The sequence below is a fragment of the Oncorhynchus tshawytscha genome, linkage group LG24, assembly GCF_018296145.1.
Source record: "Oncorhynchus tshawytscha isolate Ot180627B linkage group LG24, Otsh_v2.0, whole genome shotgun sequence".
Classification (NCBI taxonomy): Eukaryota; Metazoa; Chordata; class Actinopteri; order Salmoniformes; family Salmonidae; genus Oncorhynchus; species Oncorhynchus tshawytscha.
The window spans coordinates 3906442-3921476 of NC_056452.1; the positions used below are offsets into that span (position 1 = coordinate 3906442).

The window sequence follows — 15035 nt, forward strand, 5'->3', positions numbered from 1 at the left end:
GACTGAACAAACCCTCACTATCAGTATTTTCAATTTGGCAGTACACCCAGACCCTTGTTTTGAGATCTCAGTTTCAAGGTGTCAGCTTAAAGAAGCCTCGTGAGGTATTGGTCTGTCACACGCATGACCCAGTATTGGTTGGTCACATGAATGAAGCAAATGTTAACGATTAATGAATAAGCTAAATCATGCAAATATGACTTGTCTGCAGTATATAAGAGAAAACAAATGGGACTGCCCCGTTAGTGCTTCTGACAGACGTTCACTATGATGCATTTAGTTTGTTGGAACCTCTCCAGCGCACTGGCAAACAATGATTCATTTAAGATTGACTTCGAGTTTCCCTGTGTAAGAATTTCCACAACAGTCCCAAAAGTGAAAAAAAATAACCAACCCATTTCTGTCACTCCAGGCAGACAGGCCCAATCAAATAAAATGCTCAGAATATTTGAAAGAAGAAAACAAATAGGATAATAGACCAATGTGAAATTGAACCCAGGTCAGCCACAGTCCATTTCTTGCATTCAACCACAACAGGTATAGGATGAAGGAAATACAAAATATTAACTTGTGTGCTACAATGAATAATAATACTACACACATCTAAATCATTTCAGGAGCATGTGTTTTGGTGAAATGCATTTTGGTTAATACAGTGTTTCCCCTACCATTATGAAGGATGGGGTTGCCCCTTCCTAGCTCTGTTGCCCAACGCCAAAATCCTTCAATTGTTTTCAATCGAAAATGTTCATGTTGGTGTTGGCAATGGCATCCCAGTTGCTAATTTGGGTGCATGCCTGCACCCCACCAAAGACAAATCTGTGGGCAAACATGAATACAAGAGAGGAATTTGATATTAGCCACACCTGCATGTCATGAGGACACAATTTGATGTTGGAGATTATAAACAAGAAACATTTTACATACAAGACCACACAGTGCCTTAAGGAACTATTAACACCCATTGACTTTTTCCAAATGTTGTTGTGTTAGAGCCGGAATAAAAATATTAAATTGAGATTGTGTCACTGGACTATACACAATACCCCACAATGTCAAAGTGGAATTCAGATTTGTTTTTAAATTGTATTAAAAAAAGCTAATGTCTTCAGTCATTAACTATTCAAAACGTTGGTTATGGCTAGCCTAAAAAAATTCAGGAGTAAACGTTTGCTTATTAACAAGTCACATAATACTGCAAAATAAACTGGCAAAGCAATTAACTTTAAGTCCTAAATACAAAGTGTAATGTTCTGGGCAAATCCAACACATTACTGAGTACCACTGTCCACATTTTCAAGCATTGTGGTGGCTGCATCGTGTTGTGGGTATGCTTGTAATCGTTAAGGAATGGGGAGTTCAGGATAAAACATTTTTTTAAATGGTATGGAGCTAAGCACAGGCAAAATCCTAGAGGAAAACTGAGTTCAGTCTGCTTTCCACCAGACACTGGGAGATGAATTGCCCCTTCAGCAGGACAATAATCTTACAACACAAGCCCAAATATACACTGGAGTTGCTTACCAAGAGGACAGTAACTGTTCCCGAGTGGCAAAATTACAGTTTTGACTTGAAAATCAATGGCAAGGCCTGAAAATTGCTATCTAGTGTTGTCTTTACGGTCTTTATTTAAAATTAGAACCTAACACTAACAATGACATACAACCAATATTACAGAGCTTGGAGTATTTTGAAAATCATAAAAAAATGGCAAATGTTGCACAATCCAGGTGTGGAAAGCTCTGAGACTTATCTGGAAAAACTCAGCTGTAATTGCTGCCAAAGGTGATTCTAACATGTATTGACTCAGGGGGTTGAATACTGATCTAATCTAGATCTTATTTTTTACAAAATGTTAGACATTTTCTCCACTTTGACATTAGATTATTTTCTGTGTATCACTGTTAAAAAAATGACAATTAAATCCATTTTAATCCCAGTCAAAGGGTGTGAACTTTCTGATGGCACTGTAACTAGATGGCTAGTAGGTCTGCATGCATTGAACTTAAGCATTTTCACAATTCTTACACCATAAATCGAACACACGGCAGTTGCAGATCTCTTTTAGTTCTTGTTTTTCAATTACTATTTATCTGTCTCCTATAAACCTCCCTTTATCAAAACCCTGTCTTTCAAAGATAACTTGTAAAAACACAAATAGCTTTACAGATCTTCATTTTAAAGGGTTTAAACACCGTTTCCCATGCTTGTTCAATGAACCATTAACAATTAATGAACGTAGAACGGTCGATAAGACACTAACAGCTTGTAGAAGGTAGGAAATTAAAGGTCACAGTTATGAAAACTTAGGACACTAAAGAGGCCTTTCAACTAGAGGTCGGCCGATTAATTAGGGCCAATTTCAAGTTTTCATAACAATCGGAAATAGATATTTTTGGACACCGATTTAACCAATTTTTTTTTTTTTTACACCTTTATGTAACTAGACAAATCAGTTAACATTGTTATTTTCAATGACGGCCTAGGAATGGTGGGTTAACTGCCTCGTTCAGGGGCAGAACGACAGATTTTCACCTTGTCAGCTCAGGGATTTGATCTTGCAACCTTACAGGTAACTAGTCCAACGCTCTAACCACCTGCCTTTCATTGCACTCCACGAGGAGACATCCTGTTAGGTGAATGCAGTAAGCCAAGGTAAGTTGCTAGCTAGCATTAAACTTCTTATAAAATACAAATCAATCACTAGTTAACTACACATGGTTGATGACATTACTAATTTATCTAGCGTGTCCTGCGTTGCATATAATCGATGCGATGCGTATCGTTGCTCCAATATGTACCTAACCATGAACATCACTGCCTTTCTTAAAATCAATACACAGAAGTATATATTTTTAAACCTGCATATTTAGCTAAAAGAAATCCAGGTTAGCAGGCAATATTAACCAGGTGAAATTGTGTCACTTCTTTTGCGTTCATTGCATGCAGAGTCAGTGTATATGCAACAGTTTGGGACGCCTAATTTGCCTGAATTTTATGTAATAATGACATAACATTGAAGGTTGTGCAATGTAACAGCAATATTGAGACTAATGGATGCCACCCCTTAGATGAAATACGGAATGGTTCCGTATTTCACTGAAAAAATAAACGTCTTGTTTTCGAGATGATAGTTTCCGGATTCGACCATATTAATGACCTAAGGCTCGTATTTCTGTGTATTATGTCAAATCAAATTAAATTTTATTTGTCACATACACATGGTTAGCAGATGTTAATGTGAGTGTAGCGAAATGCTTGTGCTTCTAGTTCCGACAATGCAGTAATAACCAACAAGTAATCTAACTAACAATTCCAAAACTACTGTCTTATACACAGTGTAAGGGAATAAAGAATATGTACATAAGGATATATGAATGAGTGATGGTACAGAGCAGCATAGGCAAGATACAGTAGATGGTATCGAGTACAGTATATACATATGAGATGAGTATGTAAACAAAGTGGCATAGTTAAAGTGGCTAGTGATACATGTATTACATAAGGATACAGTCGATGATATAGAGTACAGTATATACGTATGCATATGAGATTAATAATGTAGGGTAAGTAACATTATATAAGGTAGCATTGTTTAACGTGGCTAGTGATATATTTACATCATTTCCCATCAATTCCCATTATTAAAGTGGCTGGAGTTGAGTCAGTGTCAGTGTCAGTGTGTTGGCAGCAGCCACTCAATGTTAGTGGTGGCTGTTTAACAGTCTGATGGCCTTGAGATAGAAGCTGTTTTTCAGTCTCTCGGTCCCAGCTTTGATGCACCTGTACTGACCTCGCCTTCTGGATGATAGCGGGGTGAACAGGCAGTGGCTCGGGTGGTTGATGTCCTTGATGATCTTTATGGCCTTCCTGTAACATCGGGTGGTGTAGGTGTCCTGGAGGGCAGGTAGTTTGCCCCCGGTGATGCGTTGTGCAGACCTCACTACCCTCTGGAGAGCCTTACGGTTGAGGGCGGAGCAGTTGCCGTACCAGGCGGTGATACAGCCCGCCAGGATGCTCTCGATTGTGCATCTGTAGAAGTTTGTGAGTGCTTTTGGTGACAAGCCGAATTTCTTCATCCTCCTGAGGTTGAAGAGGCGCTGCTGCGCCTTCTTCACGATGCTGTCTGTGTGAGTGGACCAATTCAGTTTGTCTGTGATGTGTATGCCGAGGAACTTAAAACTTGCTACCCTCTCCACTACTGTTCCATCGATGTGGATAGGGGGGTGTTCCCTCTGCTGTTTCCTGAAGTCCACAATCATCTCCTTAGTTTTGTTGACGTTGAGTGTGAGGTTATTTTCCTGACACCACACTCCGAGGGCCCTCACCTCCTCCCTCTAGGCCGTCTCGTCGTTGTTGTTATAACTAAGTCTATGATTTGATAGAGCAGTCTGACTGAGCGGTGGTAGGCAGCAGCAGGCTCGTAAGCATTCATCCAAAAAGCACTTTTGTGCGTTTTGCCAGCAGCTCTTTGTTGTGCGTCAAGCATTGCACTGTTTATGACTTCAAGCCTATCAACTCCCGAGATGAGGCTGGTGTAACCAATGTGAAATGGCTAGCTAGTTAGCAGGGTGCGCGCTAATAGCATTTCAAAAGTCACTCGCTCTGAGACTAGTTGGGGTTTTTCCATTGCTCTGGATTGGTAACGCTGCTTCGAGGGTGGCTGCTGTCGTTGTGTTCCTGGTTCGAGCCCAGGGAGGAGCAAGGAGAGGGACGGAAGCTATACTGTTACACTGACAATACCAAAGTGCCTATAAGAACATCCAATAGTCAAAGGGTAATGAAATCCAAATGGTAGAGAGAAATAGTCCAAAATTTCTATAATAACTACAACCTAAAACTTCATACCTGGGAACATTGAAGACTCATTAAAAGGAACCACCAGCTTTCATATGTTCTCATGTTCTGGGCAAGGAACTTAAATGTTAGCTTTCTTACATGGCACATATTGCACTTTTACTTTCTTAAACACTGTTTTTGATTTATTTAAACCAAAATGAACATGTTTCATTATTTATTTCAGGCTAAATTGATTTTATTGACGCATTATATTAAGTTAAAATAAGTGTTCATTCAGTATTGTTGTAAATGTCATAATTACAAATAAATAAAATACATTTTCTAAATAAATTGATAGAAATATATATATATTTATTTTAAAAGGGCCAATAAATCGGTATCGGCTTATTAGGTCCTCCAATAATCGGTATCGGCGTTGAAAAATCATGATCAGTCAACCTCGACTTTCAACTGACTGAAAACAGCAAAAGAAGATGCCCAGGGTCCCTGCTCATCTGTGTGAACGTGCTTTAGATATGCTGCAAGAAGGAATGAGGACTGCAGATGTGGCCAGGGCAATAAATTGCAATGTCCGTACTGTGAGATGCCTAAGACAGAGCTACAGGGTAACAGGACAGACAGCTGATCGTACTCGCAGTGGCAGACCAAGTGTAAAACCTGCAAAGGATCGGTACATCCGAACATCACACCTGCGGGACAGGTACAGGATGACAACAACAACTGCCCAAGTTACATCAGGAACGCACAATCCCTCCATCAGTGCTCAGACAGAGAGGCTGGACTGAGGGCGTGTAGGTCTGTTGTAAGGCAGGTCCTCACCAGACTTCACCGCCTATGGGCACAAACCAACTGTCGCTGGACCAGACAGAACTGGCAAAAAGTGCTCCTCACTGACGAGTCACGGTTTTGTCTCACCAGGGGTGATGGTCAGATTTGCGTTTATCGTTGAAGGAATGAGCGTTACACCGAGGCATGTACTCTGGAGCGGGATTGATTTGGAGGTGGAGGGTCCATCATGGTCTGGGGCGGAGGGTCACAGCATCGTCGGACAGAGCTTGTCGTCATTGCAGACAATCGCAATGCTGTGTGTTACAGGGAAGACATCCTCCACCCTCATGTGGTACCCTTCCTGCAAGCTCATCCTGACATGACCCTCAAGCATGACAGTGCCACCAGCCATACTGCTCGTTCTGGGCGCTATTTCCTGCAAGACAGGAATGTCAGTGTTCTGCCATTGCCAGCGAAGAAACTGGATCTCAATCTCCTCAATCCCATTGAGCACATCTGGGACCTGTTGGATTGGAGGGTGAGGGCCATTCCCCCCAGAAATATCCAGGAAGTTACAGGTGCCTTTTTGGAAGAGCTGGGTAACATCTCACAACAAGAACTGGCAAATCTGGTGCAGTCCATGAGGAGACGCACTGTAGTACTTAGTATCTGGTGTGGTCACCAGCTGCATTGACACTCACTTTTGACCCCCCCCTTTGTTTAGGGACACATTCCATTTCTGTTTGTCACATGTCTGTGGAACTTGTTCAGTTTATGTCTCAGTTGTTGAATTTTATGTTCAAACAAATATTTACACGTGTTAACTTCTTGATGACAGGGGGCAGTATTTTCACATCTGGATGGAATGCATGCCCAAATTCAACTGCCTGCTACTCATCCCCAGAAGATATCCATATTATTAGTAGAGTTGGATAGAAAACACTGAAGATCCTAAAACTGTTTGAATCATGTCTGTGAGTATAACAGAACTTATGTAGCAGGCGAAGCCCCGAGGAAAAGCCATTCAGATTTTTATTTTTTGAGGTCACTCTTTTCAATGGGTTTTCATTGGGAATCCAGATTTCTAAGGGACCTTCTTGCAGTTCCTACCGTTTCCACTGGATGTCAACAGTCTTTAGAAATTGGTTGAGGGTTTTTTCCTTTGTGTAATGAAGTAGCCCTGTTCAAAACGAGGGTCACTTCAAGTGTACTGTTAGAGGCGCGTGACCAGAAAGGTAGCGTCAGTTTGTTTTCCTCCTGTATTGAACACAGATCATTCAGTCTTCCATTTTATCGATTATTTACTTTTTTTAAAATACTTGAAGTTTTATTACAAAAGTAGTTTGAAATGTTTTGGCAAAGTTTACAGGTAACTTGAGATTTTTTGTAGTCACATTGCGCAAGTGGGAACCGGTGTTTTTCTGGATCAAACGCGCCAAATAAATGTACATTTTGGATATATATGTCGACGGAATTAATTGAACAAAAGGACCATGTGTGATGTTTATGGGACATATTGGAGTGCCAACAAAAGAAGCTTGTCAAAGGTAAGGCATGATTTATCTTTTTATTTCTGCTGTGTGTCGAGCCTGCAGGGTTGAAATATGTTCTCTCTTTGTTTACGGAGGTGCTACCCTCAGATAATAGCATCGTTTGCTTTCGCCGAAAAGCCTTTTTGAAATCTGACATGTTGGCTGGATTCACAACACGTGTAGCTTTAAATTAGGTATCTTACATGTGTGATTTCATGAAAGTTTGATTTTAGTAATTAATTTGAATTTGACGCTCTTCATTATAACTGGCTTTTGGCCAGTTGGGATGCTAGCGTCCCACATATCCCAGAGGTTAAGTTCGCTGAAAATAAACACAGTTGACAGTGGGAGGACATTTCTTTTTGTCAGTGCCCTTGTCTCTTACAGTGCTTCAGCAAAAAAAAAAAATCCTGTGGCCATGAATTGAAGGCAGTCCAACAATACGGAAGTCTCTAGGTTCCCTATAAAAAGGAGAAGTCTAGCTGGCTAGCTAACAAGATTCAGTGCTTTCAGAAAGTATTCATACCCATTGACTCATTCCACCATTGTTCTGTAAATAAAAATTAACTTTAAATGTTTTTAATTTAACTAGGCAAGTCAGTTAACACAATAGTATTTACAATGACGGCCTAGGAACAGTGGGCTAACTGCCTTGTTCAGGTGCAGAACGACAGATTTTTACCTTGTCAGCTTGGGAATTCGACTAGGTAGCTCTAACCACTAGGCTACCTGCCGCCACATCTACAGACAATACCCCATAATGAGTGAAAACATGCTTTAATTCGTTTTTCCACATTCCTTTAAAATCAAATACAGAAATATCTCATTTACATAAGTACTCACACCCCTGAGTCAATACATGTTAGTCACCTTTGGCAGCGAGTCTTTCTGGGCAAGTCTCTAAGAGCTTTCCACACCCCGATTGTGCATCATTTACCCATTTATTATTTTCTAAATTCTTAAAGATCTGTCAAGTTGGTTGTTGAGCATTGCTAGACACTCTCCATAGATTGTCAAGCCAATTTAAAGTCAAAACTATAACTAGACCACTCAAGAACATTCAATGTCGTCTCGGTAAGCAACTTCAATGTTTGGGCTCGTCTTTTAGGTTATTGTCCTGCTGAAAGGAGAACTTGTCTCAGTGTCTTTATTTGCCTGTGTTGGCTCAAATACACTTCTTTTCATCCTAAAACCCTAGTTCTTGCCAATAACAAGCATACCCATAACATGATGCATCCACCACCATGCTTGTAAATATATAGAGTGGTACTCAGTGATGCATTGTTGGATTTGCCCCAAACATAACACATTGTATTCAGCACAAAAAGTTAAATTGCTTTGCCACATTTTTAAAAGTTTTACTTTAGTGCTTTGTTGCAAACAGGATGCATGTTTTGGAATATTTGTATTCTGTTTCGACTTCCTTATCACTCTCTCGTTAAAGGTTAGTATTGTGGAGTAGCTAAAACATTGTTGATCCACAATCAGTTCTTTCACAGCCATTAAACTGATTGTTTTAACGTCACCATTGGCCTCATGGTGAAATCCCTGAGCGGTTTCCTTCCCCTGGCAACTAAGTTAGGAACGACACCTGTATCATTGTAGTGACTGGGTGTATTGATACTCCATCTAAAGTGTAATTAACTTCAACATGCTCAAAGGGATATTCATTTTTTTTTATGTTGTTTCCCAGCTACCAATAGGTGCTCTTCTTTGCGAGGCATTGGAAAACCTTCCTGGTCTTTGTGGTTGAATCTGTGTTTAAAATTCACTGCTCGACTGAGGGACCTTACAGATAATTCTGTGTGTCAGGTACAAAGATGAGGTAGTCATTCAAAAAATATGATCAATACTAGTCCTGCACACAGAGTCCATGCAACTTAGGCCAATTTGTACTCCCGACCTTATTTAGGCTTTCTATAAAAAGGTGTTGAATAGTTGACTCAAGACATTTCAGCTTTTTATTTTTTTAAATAAAATCCACAGACATGAGCTAGTGTGTAGGCTAGTGACATCTAAATTGTATCCATTTTAAGTTCAAGCTGTAACAACAAAATGTGGAAAAAGTTGAGGGGTCTGAATACTTTGAAGGCACTGTAGCTAGCCTAATTACATTTAAAGACCATAGGTAGCTACAGTTCAAATTTGACTATCATACACAATGGAGAAAGCTGGCCCCATTGAAAGAGTGGGTGAAATGGGTCTAACGTTACCCGTTAATAAGCGATTTCAATCTGCATTGGTGGTGTGCATCATAATCTCTATGCTTGTAACCAACACTAGCTAGTAAGCTAACCTGCCACAGCTAGCTAGTGTTCGCTAGCTAATACATATTGTTGGTATTTACAGCTGAGGGATTGCATTGTACTTGGCAGGTAAATTAGGCTCTCTGGCCAACTAATTTTAGCTAGCTAGCAACAGAGAAATGCAATACAATCCCAATCGCAAGCCCTTGCTACTAGCCATCCGACCCAATCACATGTAAAGATATGCTAGCTAAATTAGATGGCTCTGGCTTGATAACAGCTGCCAAACAGATCACTCAACAGTAGCCTGAGGACAGCAAGCTTATTCAACAGCGTGCTAGCTAGCTGGGAGTGCAGTGTAGTTAGTCTGAATCTTTAATATAAAACTATGCTCGTCAATACCTCCTAAACGGAACATACCTGGATGACAAATGTTATTCTGAATCCACTGACGATAGCGAACAATAACACCTTGTTTTTGCTGTTCCGTTTATAAAAAATAAGTTCATTTCAATGGCTCATTCTCTGTGTAGTTGCAACTAAGGGGCCGTCTTAAAAATGAAATTGAAACCTAGCGTTAACTAGGTTAAAAGCTTTGCAACCACAAGACAAACATCTCAAACCAACTAATATTTTCAGGGACCTCTACAATCTACGGCAATTATATTTGTATTTTTTTAATGCTTTGACTAACCATAAAAAAATATATATATTCCTTTACTTCAATAGCTTCCACGTGCATGAATAAAACCAACTGTTGGTTGAGGCTAGCTAAATTAGATGGCTCTGGTTCAGGGACCTCATCTGTACAATCTACGGCAATTGCTTTGCATTTTATTTGGTCCATTTAATACATTTGAATTGACTTAACATTTAAAAAAACATCCGTAAATTCAATATTTTCAACCCAATGTGTTTGCATGAACATCTGTTATGGGATCAGGGACCGTGGCGGTCTAAACCACGGACAATACTTTTGCGACTTTTGACAAATGAATTTTTGCTTCACGGTGCAGAGATCATCCGTTCACCTAATCTGCGTCTCACAAAGACACAGCGGTTGGAACCAAAAATCTCAAACTTGGACTCAGACCAAAAGGACAGATTTCCTCCGGTCTAATGTCCATTGATCGTGTTCCTTGGCCCAAGCAAGTCCCTTCATATTGGTGTCCGTTAGTGGTTTCTTAACAGCAATTCGACCATGAAGGCCTGATTCACGCAGACTCCTCTGAACAGTTGATGTTCAGATGTGTCTGTTAATTGAACTCTAAAGCGTTTATTTGGCTGCAATTTCTGAGGCAGCAGCAGTAACTCTGGGTCTTCTGTATACCACCCCTACCTTGTCACAACACAACTGATTGGCTCAAACGCATTAAGGGGGAAAGAAATTCCACAAATGAATTAACAAGGCACACCTGTTAATTGAAATGCATTCCACGTGACTACCTCATGAAGCTGGTTGAGATAATGCCAAGAGTGTGCAAAGCTGTCAAGGCAAAAGGTGGCTACTTGGAATAATGTAGTAATCAAAAAAGTGTTAAACAAATCAAAATATATTTTAGATTCTTCCATTTGTTACATCATAGAAAATAAGAAAATCCAATCAGGAAGTGCCCCTGTTTTTGAAACCCCTCTGTTGTTATGCATACCTATTGCCCATTTAAAGGGATATCAACCAGATTCCTTTTTCTATGGCTTCCCTAAGGTGTCAACAGCCTTTAGACATAGTTTCAGGCTTATATTTTGAAGAAGGAGCGTGAACGACCACATTGCATAAGTGGATAGGTGGGGGCTCTCAGAGTGAGTTGTGCTTAAAAGAGAAAGGCAGCCATTGTTACTCCCGGTCCTAGTGAAAAGCCAACTGTCCCGGTTGATATATTATCGAATAGATATTTGAAAAACACCCTGAGGACTGATTATAAAAAACGTTTGACATTTTTCTGTGGACATTATGGACATAATTTAGAATTTTTGTCTGCATTGTCGTGACCGCTATTTCCGGTGGATTCCTAGGCATAACGTATCAAACTAACGGAGGTATTTGGATATAAAAAATATCTTTATGGAACAAAATGAACATTTGATGTCTAACTGGGAGTCTCGTGAGTGAAAACATCCGAAGATCAAAGGTAAACGATTAATTTGATTGCTTTTCTGATTTTCGTGACCAAGTTACCTGATGCTAAGTGTACTTGTTTTGTCGAGCGATCGAGAAACTTACACTTATGCTTTACAGCTTTCGCTGTAAAGCATAATTTCAAAATCTGAGACGACGGGTGGATTAACAAAAGGCTAAGCTGTGTTTTGCAATATTGCACTTGTGATTTCATGAATATGAATATTTTCTAGTAATATTATTTGACTGTTGTGCTATGCTATTCAGCGTTGCTGATGACAATTATACCGGATCCGGGATGGGTGGTTCAGAGAGGTTAACTGACTTGCCAAGTTAAATACAGGTGTAAAAAAATATTTATAAATTACATTTTAAAAAATTGGCACACAAAAATACCGATTTCCGATTGTTATGAACACGTGAAATCGGCCCTAATTTATCGGCCATTCCGATTAATCAGTCGACCTCTAGTCTAGAGTGTCTCCCCCTTTGAAGAGGGGGATGACCGCGGCAGCATTCCAATCTTTAGGGATCTCAGACGATACGAAAGAGGTTGAACAGGCTTGTATAGGAGTTGCAACAATTACGGCAGATCATTTTAGAAAGAGAGGGTCCAGACTGTCTAGCCCAACTGATTTATAGGAGTCCAGATTTTTCAGCTCTTTCAGTTTATCAGATATCTGGATTTGGGTGAAGGAGAAGCGCTGGGGGGCAAGTTGCTGCGGGGGGTGCAGGGGCTGTTGGCCGGGGTAGGGGTAGCCAGGTGGAAGGCATGGCCAGCCATGGAAAAATGCTTACTGAAATTCTCAATTATCGTGGATTTATCAGTGGTGACAGTGTTTCCTAGCCTCAGTGCAGTAGGCAGCTGGGAGGATGTGCTCTCATTCTCCATGGACTTTACAGTGTCCCAGACCTTTTGAGTTTGTGCTACAGGAAGAACATTTGTTTGAAAAAGCTAGCCCTTGCTTTCCTAACTGCCTGTGTATATAGGTTGCCAACCTCCCTGAAAACGTGCATATCGCGAGGACTATTTAATGCTAATACAGAATGTTTTTGTGCTGGTCAAGGGCAGTCAGGTCTGGAATGAACCAAGGGCTATATCTGTTCGTAGTTCTACATGTTTTGAATGGGGCATGCTTATTTAATACGGCGAGGAAAGTCCTTTTAAAGAATAACAAGGAATCCTCTACTGCCGGGATGAGGTCAATATCCTTCCAGGATACCCGGGCCAGGTCGATTTTAAAGGCCTGCTCACAGAAGTGTTTTAGGGAGTGTTTGACAGTGATGAGGGGTGGTCGTTTGACCGCGGACCCATCAATTCACATATGGTGTCCAGGGCACAGCTGGGGGCTGAGGGGGGTCTATCACTGTTGCCACTTGTTAGAGACTTAATTTTGGAAAGGTGGATTTTTAAAAGAAGATGCTCAAACTGTTTGGGCACTCGGTTGCAGCTAGCTAGCTGCGATGAGCCGGTGTAATGAACCAGAGCAGCAGGAATCCGGTGATGTGGTAGAGAGAAGCAGTCCGATATTCTCTGGGTTGATACCGTGCTCGGCAGACTGGCAGGTATTGTCTGAGCTAAAGCTGGCTGGTGTCATTGCTAAAAAGGTGAAGACCGCTAGCCATGGCTAACAAAGACTAATAGCTAGTTAGCTGGCTAGCTCCTGATGGAAGTTCCAGTTATAAGGAATATAAATATATCAGATCCGTACGACATTGGGTGAGGCAGGTTGCAGGAAAGTATATTTAGTTCGTAGATAAAAAGTGAGATTAAAATATATAGGAACTGTCTATTTACACGGGATAAGACAAAGACAAACACACGTCCGACTTATGCCATCTTTGGTCAAAATGTGTGGTTTTAAGAATGAAATAGCAATTGTCATGGGAGAAGCAAGATATTTGTGAGTCACAAAGCTGGTAGGGTTTCAAACCTGGCAGTCAATCACTATGGGTGGGATTTTCAGGGAAGGGATGTCTAAGTCACAGGATTGGTAGGTTTCAGACCTGTCAATTAATTATTGGGGGTGGGATTTTCAAGGAAGGGAGTAGATTAGTCATTGAAACACTTTTTATAATTTGTGGCAAAATCTTAGAGCAATGGTTGTGTTTTGTTTATAAATATGGATCCCCCTGTTAGGAGTGTAGAATTGCAGGAACATGATTTTTAAAATGCACCACTAATGTCCCCCCCCCCACACACACACACACACACACACACACACAAGCTTTCAGACAAAGTTAGGCACCCATAAGCACAATATCCGCAGGTGTGTATCCCATGTTAGCAGGCAATGGAGTACTGTCAAAATCAAAACCCAACCCTCAAATAAGTCATGATGAACTCGCTTACAAAAAAACTCAGTTTTGGACGAGACAGACTTTATGAACAGAATTATCTTATTTACACTTTGAAGTCAATTTTGACACCATTACAAATGTTTGACCCATATCAATGCCACATAGGCCATTTTCTATCAGATAAGTTGTTTATTGCCTTCAGTTGCACTTTAAGGCGTTGCCGTTTTAATACGGTCCCTTAACACTCAGTGGAGGAGAGCAACATTTTAACTACATTTCGCCTCCCCAAAGAAATATGACACCGAATTGCAAAAACAAGGGGTGTAATTTGTTCGCTATCGTCAGCTGAATCAGAGTGCCATTTGTATCAATGCACGTTCCGTGTAAATTGTATTGACGAGCAAAGTCAGAATCTTTAATATAAAAGTATACCGCAGAATAGCAGGGTACTTGCATCGCCGAAACGGCTGTTGCTGGCATTGCTAGCTAATGTTTGCTACAGTGCCAATGAACGACAGTATTTGAGACGTTACAAGCGAGCTAACCTTAGCCTTATATGACATGTCTTACCGTGGCTTTTGGGGTCCACCGTAGCTAGCTGGAGAGCTAGCTAGCTGGCCCGGGATGGGAAATATTGGTCGCTCGTCTAACGTTAACGTTACCTCTTCTGCTCTATTCAACACGAGCGAGCCACATTGTTTTCATTGATATTCCATTCTTCGCAAACGATTTAGCTAGCATTAGCTATGGCAGTCAATCAAAATGCTAACGACCTGGTCTTCTCACCAGCAATCAGAATATTACGACTGGGAAACAGTTAATCAATTTAAAGCTGACCCCGGTATTTGCTCCACTCTCGACCATATTTTATAATTACATAAATGTTATTCATGAATTGTTTTCCTTTTTTTACCCTTTCTGTCTCATTCGTTTTTTGGTTCACAACTTCATGATGGCGGAGTGGGGCGGGAGCCGACCGGAAACCGGAAAAGAAAGATAATAATTTATTAAAGGACTTCTTCTACGATACATGGTGATTTGGACATTATTTTTTTATTTTATTTTACCATTATTTAACCAGGTAGGCCAGTTGAGAACAAGTTCTCATTTACAACTGCGACCTGGCCAAGATAAAGCAAAGCAGTGCGACAAAAACAATAATGCAGAGTTACACATGGGATAAACAAATGTACAGTCAATGGCACAATAGAAAAAGTCTATGTACAGTGTGTGCAAATGTAGTACGATTAGGGAGATACGACAAGAAATAGG

General features: G+C 40.6%; 1 protein-coding gene across 5 annotated transcripts in view; it reads right to left on the minus strand.

Annotated features, from left to right (window-relative positions):
• taok2b (TAO kinase 2b) overlaps positions 1-14748 on the minus strand; it is a 61604-nt gene extending 46856 nt beyond the window's left edge. For 2 of the 5 annotated variants that reach the window (XM_024387104.2, XM_024387099.2), the window contains exons 1-2: positions 14334-14741; positions 669-819 (exon numbers count right to left, since the gene is read on the minus strand). In XM_024387104.2, the coding sequence (XP_024242872.1) occupies positions 669-671 (3 nt within the window). In that variant the 5' untranslated portion in view covers positions 672-819; positions 14334-14741. Of the gene's footprint in view, positions 1-668; positions 820-14333 lie in introns of all 5 variants that reach the window. The other 3 variants (XM_024387100.2, XM_024387101.2, XM_024387103.2) reach the window with 3 other exon arrangements.
• Between the last annotated feature and the right edge of the window lie 287 nt (positions 14749-15035).